The following is a 23,088-nucleotide window of genomic DNA, read 5'->3' on the forward strand; positions in this document are numbered from 1 at the left end:
TCCCCCTCTCCCCCTTGCTTTTTATGATAAGAATGTGTACTTTGCTGTTTGAGGGAACTCTACTGTAGAAACTTGTCAGAACAAGTTTTCCTTTACAGCAGGAGTATCAAAATCATCTGCCCCCCCCATCCCCAAGACCAGAGCAGTCCCTTGTACTCCCTACCGACATACCTGGTCTAGGGCATGCAGCACCTGCCCAGGACAGTCTGCAACTCTAGCCTGAGCAAGCGCTATAGATGGCGTAGTTCAGGACCCAGTCCCAGTAAGCAGCACAGGGATGGTCCAGCGCAACATGTGGGTCAACAGGACAGCACCAGGGGCTGGACCCAGTCTGTAGACTGTATGTTTGATCCCCTTCCTTTACAGTATATGTATGCCATCACTCTTAGCCTCTAAATTCTTAACCTCTTTATATTGGAAGGTTTATAATTAATGGTAAAAAGTAAGTATAAGGGAAAGAATGGAAACACTTTAAAGAAATAACTAATTTCATTAGTTTTCTTGCCAGGCACTGACATATTGAGCTTTTATGTTTGTATCCAGAGTACTTCTGTAGCTTGTTATAATTTTGCTTTCCTTCTGTATTTTCTCTGTTTGTCCTTCTCCCTCACTGTGTGCATGTATATCATGCTGGTGTGACACGGGCATCAAACATGGCTTCAGATAAACTTTCCACCTCCAGATCCCTGTTGCATGACCAAATTCTTGCTTTTTCCAGCAGCAGCTTCTGAACCCCCTTTCCCATCTGTACTAGACTTCCAGTGCAATCCTGCTTTGTAGATGTGTTTGGAAGAACAAAGACTCTTCATTCCCTTTCTTTCCGGTTATGAAAGGATCTTGAGCTAATGAGCAAACCAAAGGGTCCTACAGCTTTTGATTCTCCCCTGGAGTAGTCTGGAAATTCCTCCAGTCCTGACTCTCGTGCTGTTTCTCCAGGCCCAATGGATGGCTCTGGAGTTGGTGTGCCACCCCTACATTTATTATTTTCCCTAACTCCAAAGAAGGGCCCTAGGGAGACACTCCTTTACTGTCTCTTAACAAGTGAATACTTTTGCCTCCTTTTCCCCACTGCCCCCTCTGTTTCTGTGCAGGGATCCTAGGAAAGAGGAATACCTTTCCATTCACTTCTCTCTTCCATCTTTGTTTTGTTTGGGATCTTAACATTGTTATAGGAATTCACATGTTCAGTCATGTCATACACTGAATGAAAAAGAGTGAAAAACAGCATCCAGGTGAAGTTTTGGTATGTTTCTGTCGGCCCTTTTCTGCAAGACCTGGAGAAATGTGTACTTGTGCATTCCCAGAGCAAAATCTGACTTTTTTATTTTTATTTTTCCCCTGGGCAGTACTTCTCATTGGCCGAGGGCACTCTTAGCTCTTACCAGTCACAAGAATTTCTCCTATTGTTTTCTCTGAGTTTCAGACTAATATGGAAGCAGAACACCATAGAGAGAGGCACGCAAGTCCCTTTTTCACAATGTATAGTCTTTCCCAGATGCGTATAAGCCATCCCTAATATTAAACAGTTCAGCTGTACAGCCATCCCACACGTTGTGATGATCAGTACTTTAATTTTTGGATGTTTTCATGGAGTACAATTAGTAATGCTAGTAGTAGTTAAGAAAAGAACAGATGTAGTTCTTCAGCAGCAGCATTTTGATCTTGAAATTTAATAAAACATTTCTGAGTTAAACTTTTATTTTTTATACAAGTTTCTGGTTTCTTGATAAAAGAGATCTGTTTTTAAAAGTGTGTTGTTTTTTGTTTCTTCCAAGCTTCTAGTGGTCCCGCTGGCACACGAACAGCTATAGTACGTCAACATGGAATAATTCTAAAGGTGGTGTATCCTCAGGTGGACAGTAACCTCCGTAGCATTGTGACTGAACAGTTGGTGGCACTGTTAGATTGCTTTTTTGATGGCTATGTCTCTCAGCTTAAATCTGTGGATCGACCTGCTGATCAAGAGAGGTACAGCAGTCTGGAAATGGAATATGTACAGAAAAGATCAGAACTCTTGTCTCCTCTTCGTAAGTGCCGCTCTCTCTTCTTTGTAATGTTAAGGCTTCACCATTCAGCTAGGAAGTGATGCAGAGAAATTTTAAATACAAACAATTAGATAAAGAGGAAAAATTATTATACAGTATTAAAGATGCAACTGCAGTTGCATACATTGTTTACTATTTTTCCATGTGCACTTCTGTTCAAGAGATTAGCTGTTGGATTGTATTTTCACAATTAATGAGGATTTGGCAATATAAACAGACTGCAGCATGCATTCCCCATTTCTTTAATGATCTAAGAATATGTACCAGGCAAAATCCTGCTTTCTAAATTCAGCATGTTTATTTTAAGTCAACACAACTTGGTTCCAAGATAAAATTCAATTAAGACAAATGTAAAATGCTACACATGGGCAAAAAAAAAAACAACCAAGCACGCATATTATAGGATGGTGGATAATTAGATAGTAGTAGCACTGCTGAGAAGGTTCTGGAGTTATTGGTGGATCACCAGTGCAACCAGAGTCAGCAATATCATGCAGTCTCAAAAAAGACAAATGCAGTTTTGAGCTGTAGCACTAATAATAGTAGTGTATTCAGTGCATTGGGGGTGACGTTCCCGCTCTGCTCAGTACTAATTAGACAGACCTTTAATTGAAGTATCTCGGTACCTTGGTGCGCAGCGAGCGCAGGCTCTGCCCGAGCCCAGGGCCGCCCTGTGCGGTGCAGCCGATACCAACAGCCCAGCAGGGGGAGGCACCTCCCTGTTCCACTCTGCCTCCGCCAGTGACCCAGGGCTGGGCGGCGAAGCCGCTCTGCCTCTCGCCTGCAGGCGGGGAGTGGCGAGTTGCTCGGGCCAGGAAGCGATGGCTTCCACATACGGTGCTGTGGACAGAAGGAGTCAGGCTGGGTCTGCACTCCTCTTCCCACACGCACTGTGTCAGCAACGTCAAGCTGCTGAGGGGCTGGGGGAGAGACAAGGGGTGGGAATGAAAGTAAACCGTGTTTACTTCCGTTTCCTGTCACAGCACCATGGGCCACAGAAAATGCCTTGGCGGGCCACATGTTGGACAAGCCTGGACTAGATGATCTTGGGTCTTTTGTAATTCCATGATTCTGTGAACTTAAATTGTGGCAGCATAGAATGGAAAACAATTTTCAAATGTCTTTCTATGTTGGTCTTTGCCACCTTGTATAAATCTGTTTGAAGTCTGTACAGCTGTATATTGTTTACCTAGCCACAGAAATATAAAATATACAATGTTAATTGTATGTGGGGGGGTTTTTTAATGATCAAAGGTAAGACTTGTTTTGATGTGGCCAAAGTGTCCTGGATTGAGTAATCTTAATATAATTGCTCTTGTATAAAGGATAAGAGAGAAGTGCAATACTTGGTAAATCTTATAAATCTGAATGTTTTGAGGCTTAAACAAACATAATTAAAGACTTTTTTATTGTTTTGGGTTTTTTTAAATTGTCATTAAGGAAGTCTTTGAAAAGCTTTAAGTACATAAAATTGTTTTAGAGGTCTTTTTTTTTTTAATGCTAAAATACATATATTCTGGTAGCTGGTAAACAAAGTTAAAAGTTCTGTAACTATATTCAGTTTAATGTTTTAATTTACTGGCAGTATCTGAAGGTGTTTGAATCACCTGTATATTTTTCTTGTTTTAACTGAATCAAAATGGAAATAATTAGGCCAAGAGTATGGTTAATAGTTCTTGAATATGCCTATTATAATCCTTATAACTTTTTGCTCATTAACATGTCTTAGCCTCCAGCTTTCTCATTTATGGTGCCTGAGTATAAACTGTATTTATTAAGGCAACATTCCCGCCCTCCCACCCAAAAGGCACAAATAGGAATTGTGCGCTGGATCTAAAAGGGAGCTGAATGACTTTGTCTTTGAAATAATTTGTGAATTTATTATGTGATGTATTGTATTTATATAAGCAATTGCTTGGAAGCATACAGATGCCTCTTTTATATACCAATGTGATTTTTGTTTTTTGAGATTTGAATAGCCTATCACTTTTATGATCTATGCCATTACTCATCCTTTTGCAGGGAACAAAAATGAACATGTTTGATTTTAACTTATTTCTTGCCTATGTTCCCTAGTTTCCCTGGGACAGTACCAGTTGGCAGCTGCTTTAGCAGAGAAATACTGTGACTTTGATATCTTGGTACAAATGTGTGAGCAGACTGATAACCAAGCCAGACTACAACGTTATATGACCCAGTTTGCTGATCAGGTAAAGTTTATTCAGACAGTCGTATATTAATTGCATTAAAAATATTACCAGTAAAATATGGAGGTTGTTTTTCAGGATCCAGTTAATAGGCATAGATATCTTAGATTGTTTTGTCCTCTCTTCTGTATTCTAAGAATACAGTGTTTAAGTATATCTAGAAGACCAGAAACATTTATATTAAAATGTGGTTTAACTTATTTTACTAGGCAATATCTCTGTTCAGTTTCCTTTTGGTTTCCAGGATATGAACAGTTTTTTTTAACTGATCACTACAATTCCCTTTGAGTTACTACCTGCAGTTGTTGTGTTCTTATGTGTCTTATTTTCTTTCTTCTGAGTACTTCCAAAAGACTATAAATGTTTGACACAGCTGTATAGCATAATGCACATTCAATTCTCATATTTTCTAACTGTTGCATGAATGAAGCAAGTTGGTTCTAAAGCCTTATGTCTTCAGGAATTTTATTTAATGCTTGGTAGAAAAGTGATTCTTTAATCTGGTTTTATATTACAAAGGGAAACATGCTTTAGCCTAGAATCCTTTTAATTGTAGTGAGTTAGGTGACTGTTCAAAGAGTAGTAAAACCTAGTAACATACACAATTTGAGTTCAGATTTCATCATTAAATCAAGTTTTTGAATACATAATCTTCTATTTTCTGGTCAGTGACTGTACATGATATTAATTCTTAATGGAGGGTCAAAAGCTAGACCCTTGTGGCAAGCCTCCAAACTAAATATTCTGGTTTCACTGCCCATGGAGCATGCTTATGCATACCAACAGGTGCTTCATGCAAGAGGAAGATGCTTATAATTTGGAGCCAAGATTAACACTACACAGTTGCATGGGAGATTTGTTCAGACAAGGTGGTCGTTCTTTAGATCTTTGCCATACTTCCAAATGCACACCATTTTACTCCTTTTTTTACCTTTTAGGCTCTTGTTACATTTGTCATGCTTCCAGCAGTTAGTGACTGATTCTGAAGTCCTAAAACAGGCAGGGCTACCGTCGTACTTGAATTCAGCATTAGATAATTAACATATGTTGCTCCAATCCTTCTGTCCCTTACCTCTTCCATGCTCAGCAGATTCTGGATCCTGACATACCAAAGAGAACAAGGTTAAGAGAGTAAGACTGAGACCTGAAGTTGTACGTGATACTAGTTTTCTCCCTGAGTAATGAAGGACGTCTAATGCTGCTTTGCAGTTATCAATTTAAATATTTTCATGCCGCTTACCAGCTTAATACAACAAGATTTTATTAAATAGGTTAAGTTTAGAAAATTTTCTCATCTTGAACTATTGATTCTTGATGATCACAACTGGAAAGCCCATGGTTAACATGGAAGTCAATCAGATTTGAACATAAAAGTGAAATAAATGTCTTGCAGTTCACTTCTAAAGAAGCATTTTAGCAGAAATGCAGGTCAGGCAAATTATTATTGACATAAATAATGTTACAGTAGCTCAGTGTTTCTTAATCAAACACAAAGTAACACTAAAATGAGATTCCCCCCCCCATCATTGAAAACAGCAAAGAATTCACTTCTGTCTTCAAAAATATTTGCTAAGTAAGCTATAGTTCAGTAGATTTATAGGGCATCTTACAGAAAGGTAGGTTTGGTCAAACCAATACAGGCAGACCATGTCCAGTTCTGGTAATAGCATTTTAAAAAAAGCTGTTGGAAAAACTAGAAGGTTCAGGAAAACCTCAAAAATGTGAGCGATAGAGAAAAATGCCTGTCAGTGAGTAACTTAAAGAACTGGATGTTTAACTCATCACAAAGAAGATGAGGGCTTGATTAAACTGGAAATAATTTGATTCATAGAGAGAAAATGTTGTTGACAAAAGCATTACACTTTTGAGGGTTTTATTTTTTTTGGAAGACAAGCCAAAGCTGGCTCCTCCAAACTATGCACTTGTTTATTGGGATAGTAATCAGACAAAATTACTAATAGTAGCTATGTACAGTACAGAATGCACAGATATACTGACTACTGGGTGGCAAGGTCTCAGGGCTTCCATAATCTGTCCTTATAGTTGAGGTAAGCTCCAGAGTCTGATGCATGCATTTGTGTGCAGTCTTATACCATTCATATTTAAATTTGTGTTTTTATCCATTTCTCGGAGAACACTGTCTTAGCCAATGGAGTAGGGAAGCCCTGAATCCCGACCTGTGGCCATTGTTCTTACCTGGGGTCATTAACTAGTGTCATCGCTGGCATGTACATCTCAGCTTGCTTACTAGAGACAATACTTCATATCACTGATTCGGGTTGGGCTGCTTCTGGGATGAGTCTGTCTGGAGGAGGAAATGGTGATACATTCAACACTAAGCAGTTTGGGGGTCTTGGGACTCGCCAGCAAAAGGATTCCTTAATTTAACAAAGGCGTAAGAATCAGTGCTTAGAAGCTAAAGCCAGACAAATGGGCACACATTTTTAATAGTGAGGTTGATTAACTGCTGAAATTTACCATGGGATGTGTTTTTTCCATTTTCTGATATCTTTACATTACAACTCAGTGCCATTCTTAAAGGTATGCTTTAGCCAGCTATAAGGTACATACAAGATGCTGGGTACTAAACTAGCTGTTAACTCAGCAAAGAGACCTTGGAGTCATGGTAGCTAGTTCCTTAAGAATGTCAACTCAGTGTGCAGCAGTGACCAAAAGAGCCAATAAAATGTTGGGCACCGTTAAGAATGGAATTGTGAACAAAACGGAAAACATCATCATGCCATTATATAAATCCATGGTGCAACTGCGTCTTGAATACTGTATGCAGTTCTGGTCCCTGTGTTTCAAAAAGGATGTAGTAAAATTAGAAAAGATACAGAGTAGGGTAATCAAAATGATCAGGGCCTGTCTAATCCCCTTCCCCTGCTCAGTCTGCTGCTCTTCTGTGCTGCCTGCCTGCTCTATTGCTTTTCTTTTTTTTTATTCCTTTTTGTGCACCCTGCCTGATTTGCTGCTTTGCCTTCTGCTTCCTGCTCTATCTCCTGCTGTGCTGCCTTTCCCCTCATTCATCTGTCACATGCCACACAGAGGCTGCCTGTGCCATTCATGGCACCTGTGCTACAGATGACCACCCATCCCTGTGCTACTGTCCCTTGTTTAGTCCTTTGTGTATTGGTGGGTATTACTAAGTCTGTTAGAATAAGTCAGGTCTGGTAAATGAATGCATTTATTTTAGTTGCCCATAAAAATGTAGATTGATTTTTTTTTTTTTTTTTTATATAATGAATATGTTACTTTTAAAAGAATCAAAAGTGTAACTGTTAAAGCAAGTAAGTTTTATGCTGAGTATGTTCCCCTTGAAGCAAAATAATGAGTAAGTTATAGCTTAAAATATAAAGAGAAGAGTTTACATCCTCTTGTATGGTTTTTTTTTTTTTTTATCGGAACAGGAGCTTTTTCATCAATATCTTAATACTTGATTTCTTTTGGTTTTGTTTAGCAGGTATTTTGTGTTCTAGTCCATTTTGAATCCTACATCATTTCTCCTTTAAACAAGACAGGATGGTTGAAAACTGACAACAATTTAAAAAAAGTGCTCATACCACTGTCATCTTCAGAATTTTTCAGACTTCCTGTTCCGGTGGTACTTAGAAAAAGGAAAGCGAGGAAAGCTGTTATCTCAGCCTGTTGCTCAGCATGGACAACTGGCCAGTTTTTTGCAAGCTCATGAACATCTTAGCTGGTTACATGAAATAAATAGCCAGGATTTGGAAAAGGTAGGATTTCCTAGTACAAAATTAACTGTTTATATTTGTTAGGAAACTTTTAGTTTGACTGTTTTGTTGTATACACATGCACAAGGGTATACCAGTCATGGCTCTTTATCATCATTGATCGATATTTTGGATCAAGGAACCTTTAATTAAATTCACCATGTAAGTTAAGATAGGAGTTTACAGTAAGCATCTCTGATTTTTCTCAAGTCCTTCAATAAAAAACCAAGGAAACGTCACCATTTTTGTACGTTACAAAAGGCAAATAGCTGGTCCAGTTTTTAAATCATTTTCAAGTTATCTTTTAAACGTGAGCACGAGCAATATGTATATAGATGTTGAAATTGGGATCTGTTATAAATCATTTGGTATCTCTGGGGATCTCTGAAATTTTTCCCTTGTCACCACTACCTAATTATCCTCTCCCTGCCTCTACTGTTCTTGTTTTTATCTGCCTCTTCTCTTGGATTTCATAGACCTACTTCCCTCCATCCAGTGTCTGAAAAGAATTCCTTATGGTGTTAGTGATTCCCCAGCTATTAAAAACTATTAATTTCAGTTCAGATGCATACATGTGAAATAACAAGAAGCCTGTTTGGTAGGATATGTTATTTCAGTGACCATACAGATTGAATAACTTGAAAATCTTGTCTACTTGCATACAAGATGTATCCAGTTGGTAAAGGTTGCTAGTAGTTTAATTTCAGCCACTCTTGTTTTCTCAAGTGATCCTGTATTCACAGAGACTGGGGCTTTGTTTTTCAAAGTATGATGAAAAGAACTGGGAACTCAGAGTAGAAGTGAATCTCTTGAGAATATATATTAATTACAAAAATTAATTTAACTGTTTGCCATATCTGGCACGCCAGATAAATAGGCATTTAACTCATTAGCTCAGGATTGTACATACAGTTCAGTTCCTTACAAAGTATGCATTCTGTAGGTAATAAGTGCCTCATTCTACATATAAAAAAACTAGAACTCTTGGTTCTAAAATGATACCTTTTATCAGACCAACTGGAAAATCACAAGAAAATTGTCCTTTTCTGCAAGCTTTCAGGATCCAAGTCCCTTCATCAGGCTCTGGGATCAAACTCTTCCTTAAAATCGTTCTTCTTCCATTGGTATATGTTGATTAGTGAAGCTTAAGAAAAACAAAGTCCAAAAAGCTTATTGGATACAGTAGTGGTTCATCATTGCTCATGAGATGCTCTTTTTTTGACCAGCACACATTAAATTGCTAGGTACCACATATCCTGATGTAGGAACAGACATGTGATTTTCTTCCTAAGCAATCCAAAGCAAAACTGTAATTCCAAGCCTTACAATAGGAGTATTATAACCTATAAAATATAATTAAAAATAAATAACCATGAGGATTTAGTTTATTTTAATGTTTTCTGTGTCGTCTTCACTTCAGGCCCACAAAACCCTACAGACTTTGGCAAATACGGAAACCCGGTATTTTGCAAAGAAGAAAACACTTCTTGGCTTGAGTAAACTAGCTGCATTGGCATCTGACTTTTCAGAAGATGTACTGCAAGAAAAAATAGAAGGTAATAAGAGCAGAGTGGGGGAAAAAATAGCTCATTAATTTCTTTAATTTGAATCCTGTTAGTGTTACACATGATAGCAAATTCTGTAATGGTGAAGTCTTGGAAGTAACTATAAAAGTGGTCGTACTGCGTTGGACTGAAGGCACTAGTTAAAGACTTTACGTAGCAAACTACATTATATAGCTGCAGAAGGAACAAAAAAAGTCTTGTACTCAAGTTTTGGAAGCTAAAGCTTTTTCCTTCCTCAGTTAAAATTGTATATGTGTTGCTGTTTGTAATGTTAATTTGGGATCTTAATTATTCCATTTATATTATTTTACTCTATTTTTTAACATTGGGATTGGGGTTTTAGAACAGTCTGATTCACTGTTTAATACTTTAAGGATGAAAGAGAATAACTTCCATGACTCATTACCAAGTACTACATGTATCCTATAATTGTAACCCAGTTTTTAAAGCTGTAGGGGTTGCTGCTAGGTTATGTCAAGGCAAAGAAAATATCCTTTGCATGAGTAGTTTCTGAATGACTAACCACTAGAGGGAACTTTATCATCCCTGAATTCACCTAATCCTTAATTCAAGAAGAGCCATGAATAGATTGTGCATTTCTTGTTAGTAATTATCCATTAATATTTGAATAGTAGTTTACTGTATATTGGTACTGTTGTCATTTTAACTTTACATTAAATAAAATGCGTAGTCTGGAAGCATTTAATACTTCTTAATTTATATAGGAAAGTGAAGAGTCCCTTCTGCAACCCCAAACGAAAAATAACATAGGCTGTAAATGACAACTAAGCAGACTTCAAAGCTATGAGTTTTAGTTTTTAATAATCTTTAATGGCTGCCACTTTACCTTTTTAAATCAAAAGGGGGCGTAAAATTTGAAGCAAAAGTTTTAAAGTCATACATTGGTAAATGAACAACTAGACCAAAGAATAGCCAGGCTCATGTGATGAAATACCTTTTAAACATACTTAAATGAGCCGTAGAGGGAGAGAATGACCTTGTGGTGAAGAATCAGGGACTCGGGATGTTTTGGTGGCGGGACTTGTCTTTGCCATATGCTTCTTGACTGATAATGGGCATAACCTCCTCCTGCATCAATTCTCCATTTGTAAAATGGAAATAATACTTCCTTCTCCCACTCTGTGTTGCCTTTCTTTAGACTGCAGGTTCTTCAGAACTCTGTGTGTGTGTGTGTGTGTGTGTGTGTGTGTGTGTGTGTGTGTGCGCGCGCATTGTTTAGCATTTTGGGGTGGCAATCTCAGAGCTTCTGTGTTCATCTGTAACTGAAAGCCCCTACTTAAAGCTATCTTAGAGGGTATTTTATAACCAGAATAATTTTGTGCTTGTCAGAATTTTTATTCCATATTTAATAATTATAGAATAAACCATATGAAACCTTCTTTTCCTTATCTGAACACAAGAAATATCTGAGCAGGAGCGTTTCCTATTGCATCAGGAGACCTTGCCGGAACAGCTACTTGCTGAGAGGCAGTTGAACCTCAATGACATGCCTGTATTGACTGCACCCCAGCTCATTGATGTAGGTATCTCATATTTTCTCTGCTTAACTTTACCTATGGGCTAATCCGCTAATGTTTCCTAGCTTCGGGTTGAAAAGTAGGTGAGAAGGTGAAAACTGACCTGCCTTTCTGTCACATAAAGGGTAATTGCCCCCCAGTTCTAAATAAGAATTGCTTATCTGTACTGAGGTCTCCACTGTGGTGTATAATTGAAATGCAAACTTCAGCATATTGTTTCCAGTTTCTGGTTTTATCTTCCTAATTGAACATATGATTTTGGCATTGCTATGATTGTATGAAATCTTACTAGTATAAGAACTGATGTGCTTGATTGGGGCACCTTTTGGTTGTGACAGCTTTACTCTTTCTCTTTCCTTCATTGAAGTCCAGCTTGAAGGCTAGAAGTGATACAAAATTGTCAATTTCTGTAAGACAAAGGACACTACAAGGGAAAAAGGGGGAGGAGAGCTGCTAGCTGCATTGTTTGCCCAGAGAGGGTCTTTGATACCCATAGAAAATCCCAGCCCTGGGTTCACTGCTAGGGCTAAAGTTTTTTCATTTGTCCTTTATGTCTGTCTTGAAGTGATAGCTGCAACCGCTTGCTCTTACCAGCTCCTGGCCTTGTCAGCCTGTTTTTTTCCCACAGTCCTGTGATTTGAGCAGGCAGTATTAGAAGAATGAGTGGTGGCAGTATATTGCTGCAATTATCATCAAAAGAAGCTAGATCCTCTTGGAACCCTACTCTGGTGGCCTGAACACTGGGGCAAGTAGCTGTAAGTGCAGAGGTCAAGAGTTCAAGGCCACAGCAGAAGTGCACATGGCAATCTAATGAATCTGCTAATGACTGCTAAATACAAGGTATTTAGCAAGGACATGAGAAAAGAATACAAGGTATACACAAGCAAGGACATGAGAAAAGAAGATCCTGTTGGTGTCTATGCTGAGATTCACTGCTCCGTGTTCAAATTGTACAAAAGCAGGAGCCAAGTAGGCTATGGGGGAGGGAGAGGAGGAAATGTCACTTACCTCTTTCTGAACTGTTGGCACGCTGTCAGCCATCTGGTTTTCCTTTAAATTCCAGCTACTATCAGATCAACGTCCATTGTCACTGTTCACAACCAGGAAGTAAAACTTGGGAACTGAAAGCAACATGATGTTTATTTTTATTTTAAACCCTTTTTGGGATCTGCTTTATTGTAACTTCATGTAAGTTGGCAAAAAATGTACTTAATGCTTTAAAACATTGACTTTTGAATTTTGATAGCAAGCGTAGCTGTTTTCAAGAGATGAAAATGTATTCATGTATATATTGCTGCTGCAAGTTTAATTACTGAAATAATTGTGAGAGCCTATCTTATTTGTGGAGTGGGACTCTTGTTACAATAGGCTAGGAATGTTACGGCTTTAAACGGTATTTAAATTTGAAACCTATATTATCACAGCCTTACATTCAATAGTCTTTCCACAGTCCGTTGTCATGTAGGTGGAATGCTGTATTAAACCTTGGAGTATATGTCTTACTATAAAAATACTTGCAGTTGAATCGAGACATATTTCAATGAAAAGGTCACCATAAGTGGAAAATACAGGGTGGTATGGTACTTCCCATGATAAGTTGTTCGCAATATCAATTTACATCTGTTTGCAAGCTAAAAATAATTCTGTACTTTATTCTTTCATACTTTAGTTATACATATGTGATGAGAACAGAAGGGCTAATGAGTATGACTTCAAGAAAGCACTTGATCTGCTGGAATATATTGATGAGGTAGGAAAAGGGATTTGGATGCTTTCAAATCAGAAGTTTTTCTTAATTTGTATGAGCCAGGGTTGTGTTACTGTAACTGTTACTTGAGAATTACATGTTAGACCTTGGAGTACACTAATGGAGGGTAACTTTTTTCAGCCATCAGAGATTTAAGGTCAAATGTGATTTAGACTATATAAAATGGCATTCATCTTCATAAAGTTTTAACTAGATAAACCATATCTGTTTGTACAGAGAAACTTGACCATCAATAGTCACTCTTCAAACAAAGAAAAATGGAGATACATTCAGTTTTAGGAGGACAACACTTGCCCTGCTCCATTACTAGCAATCTGCCTGCCAAAAGGTGACCTAAAGGAACTTGCTAAATCACCTCAAAATTATTTGATTCCTTTTGGTTTACATTCGTTTGTTTTAAATCTGTCATGGTATAGTTATAAGCACATGGTTTGCTGTCTTTAACTAGCAGCTTTAAGGGGTCGCCATTTCTCTCTATACATTCTTCTAAATTTCCTGTTTATTGGCTATTAAGATACAGGATCTCTCTCTGGGAGCATCACTGGGATTAGCAGCTGTCTTCAGTTAGAAACAAGAGCTATGCCATCTCAGACATTGTTATTTCAAAATTATCCTGTAAAGGCTGCTGTCAAAGTGCTGGAAAGCATTCCATTGCTTCTTGGAATGGAGAGAATCATCTCTGATATTTCCTGCTCCTTCCAGTCTAAACTTGCATCTGCTTATAAATGGTGTCTTGTGTGTGCTTTCTATGTGAAAAATGTTTGGTTTTATGCTTTATATTAGAGTTTACCATATGTAATGAGAGAGGAGAAACATGTTAATGTTTCATAGATTTCATAGACATTAGGGCTAAGAAGGGACCTCGGAAGATCATCGAGTCCAGCCCCCTGCCCAAAGGGCAGGAAGTCAGCTGGACAGTGCGTTACATTGCTTGGCCTGGAATATTTTCTTTAGCTTGAAAGGATGAGTGCTCTTTACTAGATGCCCTACTTTAACTTTTACATTGTAGAGAAGTGTAGATAATCATGGTTTTGGGTGTGATATACAGATTAGTTGCATCTGTTTTATTTATTCCTGTTCCTTGTTTCATGTCTTGCTGTCCCTTACTGTAACTGTAAGCCTTTTAGAGGCTTACGTCTGAGTAATAATATACACCCATGAACGATGCATGCCACCAGTGGCTGGGGGGGGCAAGGCTGCGCCGGCGGCGGTGGTAAGCACAGAGCTCCCACAGACAGGGCCAATGCTGTTGGCAGCGGGAGGGGGTGGCAAGTGCTGACCAGGGGTCAGCAACCACCTGCAGGTGCCACTGGCAGCATCAGCAGTGGCCAGCGGTGGTCACGTACCTTTTTGTAGGGGGTGCACTGCCACGCTCGGGGGTTGTATGTGCAGCTGCATGCACCCCCTATGCATTGCCCCTGTATACACCATGACTTGAAGGACATGAGTTAGACTAAAATTTCTGATTGGACAGGGTCAGCCCAGCCTGGGGTTACATATGCATCACCCTTGGACAAGCATAGGTGGCCACTGGAATTACAGAATAGGCATGGATATCCAATGTTCTTCTCAGCTTTCCTTGCCCCACTTCGGCAAAAGATAGGCAGCAAAAAGCCTTGGCTCGCCCCTTGCTTCCAGAATTCCTCGTCTTGGATTTTACCATTTTTTCTTTAGAAAGGTATTTAAAGTAGCTGTGAAGCTCAAGAAGGCTGAGAGGAAAACACATGTCCCTTGTAGTGACAACAAAACTGATGGGGCTGAGGGAGGCTTCATGCCAAACCCCTTAGACCTTGTCTGCATTTAAAGGGCTGTCCATGCTAAGATAAATACGTAATTTAAATGCATGTCAGCAAACGCATTAAAACCCTCGTGTAGATGGACTGTATCGTAACACATGGTAATAAAACTTGTTTTACCTAGAATGGAATGTAGAGTTTGCATTAACCAGGTAATGCATTAAAAATACAATTGTTGTAGGTATAATAAGCTTTAAAATCCATGTTGGGCAGCAATTTTTAAAATAGACATCTTTAGCTTAACGTGGGTAGGGCTTTATTTATCATGCATGGGCTCCAGAAAAGCTGGGCTTTGGCTGAAGATGGAGAGAAACAGCTTCTGGTGTTTGAAGAGCCTGAGCCACATCAGCTCATGTTCCCTTAAAATAGGGATTGCACTCAGATAAATAATTTCCCTCCCCCACTTCCCCATCAGTGCTCCTCATAGATTTACTCTTCTCTGTCAGTAGGTAACTGCTGCTCTCCCCTTGCCAAATCTAGGAGTGCTGTTTTCTTAAACTTATTGGCTGAGCAAGTGAAAACTAAAATTGCTCTTCGTTTCCTGTCTTGTCAGATAAGTTTAAACATCAAAAGGCACTATGCCAAAGCAGTACTTTAGAGCAGTGGTTCCCAACCCTTTTTTTGCTGCAACCCGCTGTTGGGAGCAGAGTGCAGCGGCAGGGAAGCTCTTGGCACGTGGCGCGGTTCATCATTTGTGTGCAGCACTGCCAGCGTTGCCCCTGTGACCCTCATTTGGGTCGTGACCTGAGGTTGGGAACCATTGCTTTAGAGGTTGAATTCTTTTAAAACTATTTTCTGCACTCTTTCCCATCCTCTTTTCTGTGATGTATGTTTAGATTTAATGGAGTCCAATAGGGCTATGTGAAGCTTCGGTCCCTGATTCAGTTTGGAGGAGATTCAGCCCAATTCAGTGGCCAAATCTCTGAATCCAAATCGAATCAAAGGACCCTTTAATCTCTCCAAATCAAATTGGAACCCTCCGAACCAATTCAGAGAGATTTGGAAAGATTCGGGATTTGGACATAGAGACAGCTTTAAATGTTTTTTCTACATGCCTCTAGGTAGCAGGCGGCTTGTGAATGCTACAGTGCTGGGACGCATGGAGCATCCCACAGAAGCGTGGGGGTGCTCCCCAGCACGCTTGGCAGCAGACCCGGAAGTGGACCAGAAGCACTTCCAGGTCTGCTGGGAAGCATGTTGGGAGCCCCCCCAAACCACCTGGCTGGGTGACTAGTGCCTCCTGGGTCTGGGGGTGGGGCACCTAGGGTCCCCCTGTGGCTGATTGTTGAACTGGGGGAGAGTGGGGGGGCTGCCCAGTGCAGTTCCTGGCATACCTGGAAGTGTCTTCTGTTCCATTTGTGGGTTCACCTCCGAGCACGTGGAGGGCCCCTCTGCACTCCTGTGGGACACTTTATCTGCTGTAGCATTGCAGCAATCACAAGCTGCAACTGCTACCTCAAGGTATGTAGAAAAAACTTTTAAAGTTTTGTCTATGTCCGAATCTCTGATTCTCCAAATCAGCATCGAATCTTCAGATGTGGATTCAGATGAATCAAATCGGGGACAGTGACCCAAATCAACTAACTGAATCGCTGTCCCTGATTCAGGCCAAATCCAAATCTGAATCGAATAGGGCCCACTTCGCACACCCTTAGAGTCCAACTTCTCTGAGGACTTGCTCCAAGAAAAAACTTCTTATTGGTTTTTATTTCTCCTGTTTAATGCCTGTTTTGCAATGTTTCTCTAGGTGCATATATTTGCTTCTACCAAGAAAAATCCAAACTTTTAAAAAGTTTTAACTAATAATAGGACTTACACATTTTATTTAGGAACTTTGAATCCCGAAGGATACAAAGTCCCTAAGTAGATTTTGAAAATCTTTCTTGGGTGATTTTTCAGAATTTTACTCTCCAGTCTAATTGGTTAAACCTTCCATTCCTTTCTTTCCTGACCTAGGACAGCATATACTGTTACTGATCTCTTTGCTCATTGGCTTAATTCCAAGACAAGGTTTTTTCCAGAGCCAGCAGGCTCTCTTCCTGCTCCAGGCTGGCCCTGTAGTAGCAGAAAAGTGGGGGGTAGGAGGAGGGGAAGAGAGGGGGGTTGAGGCAGTGGAGGTGGAGACAAGCTGCCTGGCTTCTACTGCTCCTTCCACTGCCTGTCCCCTTACTCTTACCCTACCACATGGTATTCCCCCTACTGCCTGCCCCTGATACTCTTTCCCCTCTGCAGTGGTGTGGAGGGGATGAATTTAAGATGATCCTCCAATAATTAGATTCTGTACATGGAAAATGATTACAAATGTATACATTTTCCATGTATGGAATTGAATTATTGGAAGATTGTCTTAAATTCAGGGTTGTCTTGATTTTGGGTAAATACAATATTCTTTTAAAATGTACTTGGTTAATGCTGACATGACTGGACAGGAAATGCAAGTCTTTTAAAAATTGAAAAAAAAATCAGAAATCAGATATCCTCTTGTAATTTTTTCCCATCATTCTGATAGACACCATCTGCCAGTATTGGTCTCAGCACTGCTGTTTACAGGAGTAAACGTTACACACTTACTTACTCCTGTTTCCACATTCATGGACTGTGTGGACCTTTTTGTAAGGTGCCCCGTAAATCGACCTCACTATCTTGCTCAGTCAGTGTTCTAGATGAAAGATCAGATTAGAAATAAATTATTTGCTGTTTTCAAAGATGGGAAAGAATTTATCATTTCAGAGTTACTTTGTGATTGAGAAATAATGCTACAGCCAGTTTGAGTGTTAATTAAGGCCAATAATAATTTGCCTTCTCTAGTCATCACATGGCTATGTTCATCAGCTCTTTAAACAGGTTAAGCAAAACTTGACAACCCAGCTCTTGATGGCACGAGAAGTTTAAGAAGTCTTGTCTCTACTCAAACATTCATCAGTTTAAATAAACTATCTTAGTTAAACCAATATAAATGCTTTATGGGCATGCTTTTATCAGTTCAAAACTAGTCTAACACCAATATTGAGACTTACCAATGTAAGCTAGGATTAATTGCTCTGAGTATCAGTATTGCTCTGAGTTGCACCAAAATTTTCACACTTGTGTGTAGACCAGCCCAGCCTAGCAAGACTTTTTATTTCAGAGGTGTAGTGAGGGCTATACTGGCAGGTTTGGAATGATAGACATTTGTCACTGAGATCAAAAAGACAGTGCCTACGTTTATTCTCCCAGCTTCTTCCACTGCATGTATTTACAGTTGCTTCTAAGTCATTAATGAAGATTTAAATAAGATGGTACTGAAAGCTGATTGCTGTACCACAACTCTGGGCTTCATGTGTCCAGTTTGATATGTTGCTGTTAACTGTTGCTTTACTTTAAATCCCTTAGCCAGTTGCTAGTCTTAACTGCTATTACGAAGAACACCAAGAGCTTTGTATTCAGGATGTGCCATTGTTGTTTAAACTGGATAGTGTAAATTCTTTTGATCACTTCACTTTTTGATCCCCTCTCTCCCACACGCACATACGTTTAAGTTCTACCTCTGCTAGTCGTTTAGGCTACTTACAAATGTGGAGAAAAAAACAAAATAACACTTTAAGCTTGGCGTGCCCCCACATGAAGCACAGTGCATGCCCAAAAGAGGCATCGCATTGGTTTGACCTGGCTCACCCAGCACCTGTATAGATCACATGCTTCAGCAGGCCTTTCTGGCACTTTTATCTAATAAATAGCTGCTTGAATCAGTTATTAAATAAAAGCACGCTTCAGCAGTTATCTGTACAGACTCTGAGGAGCCAGGTCAAACTAATGCACTTCCTCTTCTGGTAAAGCGCTGTTTGTTTTCTTTTTTTTTTTTTCCCACGTCTGTCAGCACCCTTACTGAACTTTTGGGTCCTGTTTCTGTTCATGTCAAATTATTTTACTGTTAGAGGGCTAGGGGACGCATTTGTTTTTAGTTTAATTTTTTGTACCATTTTTTGCCAACTTTGCAATAATTTTTGTTCGTTGTAATGGATGACAAGTCTAGGGGAAAAACACTAAAAGAATCAGGATTTCTGTCCTAAATTTTCATTACATCTGTAGTGCCATGATGTATGTGTAGGCAGGGGTGAGTGTGTTTTACTGAGTTCATGCTGCTTTGCCCTCTCTCTAATTTTTTTGGTGAGAATGTGCACATTACAACTCTTTAAAGCAAATCCCCAAACTCCCATGAAATAGATTGAGGCATGGAGTGGTTATTGTTCTCCTAATGTCAGCAAAGCTAAATGTAGAGCCAGGAACAGAATCCAAGGCCTTTGTGAAATCTGCCGCCCCTGCATTCCTTTTTGCAAATGAATCTATATGATGAAGACAAAATTTAGGCAAAAAGTGAGTTCTTAGTCTGTTACAGCCATGTGAAATGGCTGTTGTTCGTTTCCCTCTGGCAGTAACTTCTTGTTTCACAAACCTGCCCAAGTTTTTTGACTTTGTAACAAAGGTGAGCAGTTTTGTCTGGTTTAGGCTTTTCTTAGATTAGGCGTTTCAACCTGTTTTCTTACTTGAACTGGTGATTCATCATTCCTTTCTGCCACCCAAGTGGACAAACATGAGGTTGTTACTGGCATCAGTTATTCTTTTGCTAACAAGTGTGTCCAGTAACTAAAGAATTCATCCCAGATCTAAATTTGATTAGAACTTTCTTCCTTTCTGAAAAATGTAATTTCCCTTTTTTTCCACTTTTAATTAAAAGGAGGAAGAAGTGGATGTAAATGATCTTAAACTTAAAATTCTGTGCAAGGCTCTTCGAAGAGATGGGTACGTAAAAATTATACATAAATTTAGTGTAAAATGTTTTCTGTTCATTACATTGACTTGTTTTTCCCCCCCAGAATTGTAAAGTCTTTATTACTAATATCAGGTTGAGTGGTCTAAACATATGATCAGTAAATCACGAAAAGTTTGCTCAAGGTAAAGTGGTCTGGATATCATCTTACGAAGATACTTCCGTAACAGTTCATCCATTTATTTGTACAGCAGTAATACAGGTATTTTGAGTAAGCGATAGAAACTAAATCATGTAGCTGTTATTTATTTCTGCCCTTTAATGGCCAGTGATCTTGTTAAACTCCCCAGCTTGATAACTATATATGGCTATTGGTTTCTTTGGTACAACATTTGAGATTCACTGAGCAAGCTTAGCAACATCCTAACATGGTGCCATTTTTTTTTTCTTATTCTTATTACCACTCTATCCCTAGGCTAAGGAGGGAATAAGACTCACCCCCCACCTCCCTTTTCCACAGTAAAACTAGGAGTGAAATATGGATGCTATTGAAGCCACACAGACTTTGCTGGTGACTTAACTGAAGCCAAGATTTCACTGTGGCTGCGATGAGATTTTTTTTTTGGTTTAATGTAGGTGATTGAAGGCCAGCCTCAAACTGGCCCAAAAGCACATTTTCCATTGGCTTGATGAATACTTTAACCCAATCTTTGACAACTTCCAGGGTTTTTTTTATGAAACTGCTGATACTTGACATCAGCACCAGGACGTAGCAATAATTGAAATATCCAGTAAGGAGGTTATTTTAAATCAGAATTTTTCTTTTCTGGAGCACTTGTTAAAATAATTCTTAAAGGGGCTTCAGCAAGAACCTGACCTTTGCCTGGGATAATTCAGCATTCTTTAACTATATTCTGGGACTTGCACAGCTCAGATAACTGGCTGTGTGCTGAAGTGTTGGCTTGTACTTTTAAACTTTTCACTCAATCATTGTTTGCTACTTATTTTCTAAAAGAATATTTAATAAATGTTGTTTTCTGCTTTGTTCTATTAAAGAATATGCCTTTTTCACATAGAATGCTTACTAGAATGATTATTGTAGGGTGATAACTGAAATAATAGCTGTAATTAGTCGGTTTTGAGTTTTCTAATGAAATCAGGCAGTTTTCTGCTTGGATACTTAAGTAATTGAGGAGGCATTTCTGTTATCTTCTTTACTGTATTGTCCTAAAATATCCTGAAAATGTTATTAAGATCTTATTCTTGAAATGTAGAAAAATAGTAGCACTTGCTTTCAGCTGTAGAAATTCACACAACACAGATTTACTCCAGGAAAATTTATTAAACAGTTTTAACACTTAATATGGTCTCTTACTTGGTAACATTTTTCAGGATCCTGACATTCTCATGTTGAATTCACTCTTCAAAATTCCATTTTTTTTTCTTTGTGACTTGTAGTTGGTCCAGTTCAGAAGGTAAAGATGATCCAATTGAAGCATCCAAAGACAGTATATTTGTGAAAATATTACAGAAATTATTAAAAGAAGGTAATTTTTGTCACCTGTTGTACCTTTCTTGAAATTGTCAGTCTTATTTTTAAATTTATTTAAAGTAAATGGCTATCATCTAGGCACAAAAATAACACAAACAAGTTTTTAAAAAAAGAAAATAGCATCAATAATCTTCTTGATTGAATGTTTATCCTAAATCACTATTCAAAATCTCCATATTGAGGGTGAGAGGGCAAAGAATATACAAGTTCCTTCTGGTTTGTAATTTTTGTACTTCTAAACAATCTTGAACAAGAAGACACTGCAGTTTTGTGGTGGGGAGGGTAATTTCAACAGGTGTTTACCTCTTCCTCAGGCAAAAAATCAAGTCAGAGATGGGAGGAATTAGGACTCCAGGACTGTAACTGGTTTAAGTGGCATAGCTCAAACTTTTTCACTTTGAAAACTAATACCTTGAGTTGACACCTGCTAAATAAAGTTACAGCGCGGAAGGAATTTTCTGAGGGGAAAAAAATATAGACAACTGAAAGGGTTAGAATGGAAACTCCAATGTTAAAAAAAAATAATAACAACTTTAAAAAACTATTGGTGAATATGAGAAGCTTGCATAGTATGTGAGCTCTTCAGAACATTTGTATCTTGTTTTCATGCCTTTCCATTTCTAAGCTTTGAGTGTGTCCTGCAACCCAGGCTGAAACATTGGTTTTCTTGACATACATCAAGCAAAAATATATTGCAACTGACTGAATTATCCAGTTAAATTAAAGTTGGCCCAAATAACTGATTAAGCAAGAGATTTAGATTTGATAGAGGCACTTTGTGGGGCTTTACAATTTCAGAATAATTTCTTTATTGATATGACATTCAAATTTATAAGAGGCTAGATTGGTTATAGAAGGCAGGGTGGTGGGTATTAGAAGAAAAAATGGAAAAGGGCCAAGTTAGGGGAGGACGTGTCTTAATCTTTATCTTAGAGTCATAGTGTTACAGAACACTTCAGGGTTTTTTGAAATTCATGATGCTAGTGCAGTAGAATCAGGATAGGTTTCCTCGCTTCAAAATGTAACTTAACAGTAATGCATCATGACACTGAGCATTCTTTCTAAATATTGTACAATTTATATAACAAGGTTTTGTGTTGTAGGAGTTCAGCTCAGTGAATATTTACCAGAGGTGAAGGACTTGCTACAAGCAGATGAACTTGGCAACTTGAAATCCAGTCCTTACTTTGAATTTGTGCTGAAGGCGAACTATGAACTCTATGTTCAGGGACAAGCATGATTTTTTTTTACCATTTTTGAAAGTACATTTTTCTAAAGAATTATTAAAACAATGTATAATTTTTTACATTCTGTTCTTACTTCGCTAAATCTTTGTAATAAAATGTATACAGTAAGTCATGTGTTTGGTCTTGGAAACTCATAATTATTAAGCTACTAATAAGTATTTGCCTCTACTGTTGCAATGCACTTTGTCTCCCCATTGGTTTCTCTTTTCTGAACCTTTCAGTATCAGGATTGCGTATTTTTGTCCAGCTTACAGAATGACTCAATTCTAAAGATGTACCAACATCATGGGTAAAATCTCAGCCCTGTTGAAGGCAGTGGTTTTGCCTTTAACTTCATTGGGGCCAGGATTTCAGCCCACAGGTATGTGCTGTGAAAAATAGAACGAATATTAGGTTATGGCTGTGTAGCTTTTTACAAGAAACAAAAGTCCAAGTCTCTATAAAATGACACTGTTAAAAATAAATAAATAAATGGTCTCTATTAAACTTTACACGGATACAGTAGCACCTTTTGATCTTAAAATATTTGTGCCATACAAAGGTAGATGGATTAACCTCCCTTTTACAGAAGAGGAAACTAGCCCAAAGTGAGTCAGCTGTCAGTAGCAGATGAAAATAGAAGGCAAGTCTCCTAACTCCAAGTCCCCATGTTTAGCAAATGTACAACATGTAGGTCTAGCATTAATTTTACAGATACATTTTCAACAAATTCTGACTAGTAACTTTTAGGTGAAAGCTACAAATGTAGGAATTATCTACAGATATTAACAGTACATCTAAAACCATAAGAATTTTAGAGCTCGCTATTCAGTCATTTGCAATGCGTGCCTGAGCCTAGACTCCCTGGAAACCTAGAAAGCAGTTATCAAAGTGGGAGTCCAGCAAAGAC

At 38.6% G+C, this 23,088-nt stretch overlaps 1 protein-coding gene across 1 annotated transcript in view; it reads left to right on the forward strand.

The window, feature by feature from the left end:
* Positions 1 to 22,331, forward strand: part of NUP133 (nucleoporin 133) — a 55,387-nt gene extending 33,056 nt beyond the window's left edge. Inside the window, exons 18-26 of the mRNA XM_090043902.1 lie at positions 1,776 to 2,027; positions 4,122 to 4,255; positions 7,831 to 7,989; positions 9,407 to 9,542; positions 10,973 to 11,091; positions 12,759 to 12,839; positions 19,368 to 19,432; positions 20,859 to 20,947; positions 22,056 to 22,331. Coding sequence (XP_089900028.1) covers positions 1,776 to 2,027; positions 4,122 to 4,255; positions 7,831 to 7,989; positions 9,407 to 9,542; positions 10,973 to 11,091; positions 12,759 to 12,839; positions 19,368 to 19,432; positions 20,859 to 20,947; positions 22,056 to 22,192 — 1,172 coding nt within the window. The 3' untranslated portion in view covers positions 22,193 to 22,331. The remainder of the gene's footprint in view (positions 1 to 1,775; positions 2,028 to 4,121; positions 4,256 to 7,830; positions 7,990 to 9,406; positions 9,543 to 10,972; positions 11,092 to 12,758; positions 12,840 to 19,367; positions 19,433 to 20,858; positions 20,948 to 22,055) is intronic.
* Positions 22,332 to 23,088: the final 757 nt, after the last annotated feature.

The sequence above is a fragment of the Crocodylus siamensis genome, chromosome 1, assembly GCF_052110815.1.
Source record: "Crocodylus siamensis isolate JL-2025a chromosome 1, ASM5211081v1, whole genome shotgun sequence".
Taxonomy (NCBI): domain Eukaryota; kingdom Metazoa; phylum Chordata; order Crocodylia; family Crocodylidae; genus Crocodylus; species Crocodylus siamensis.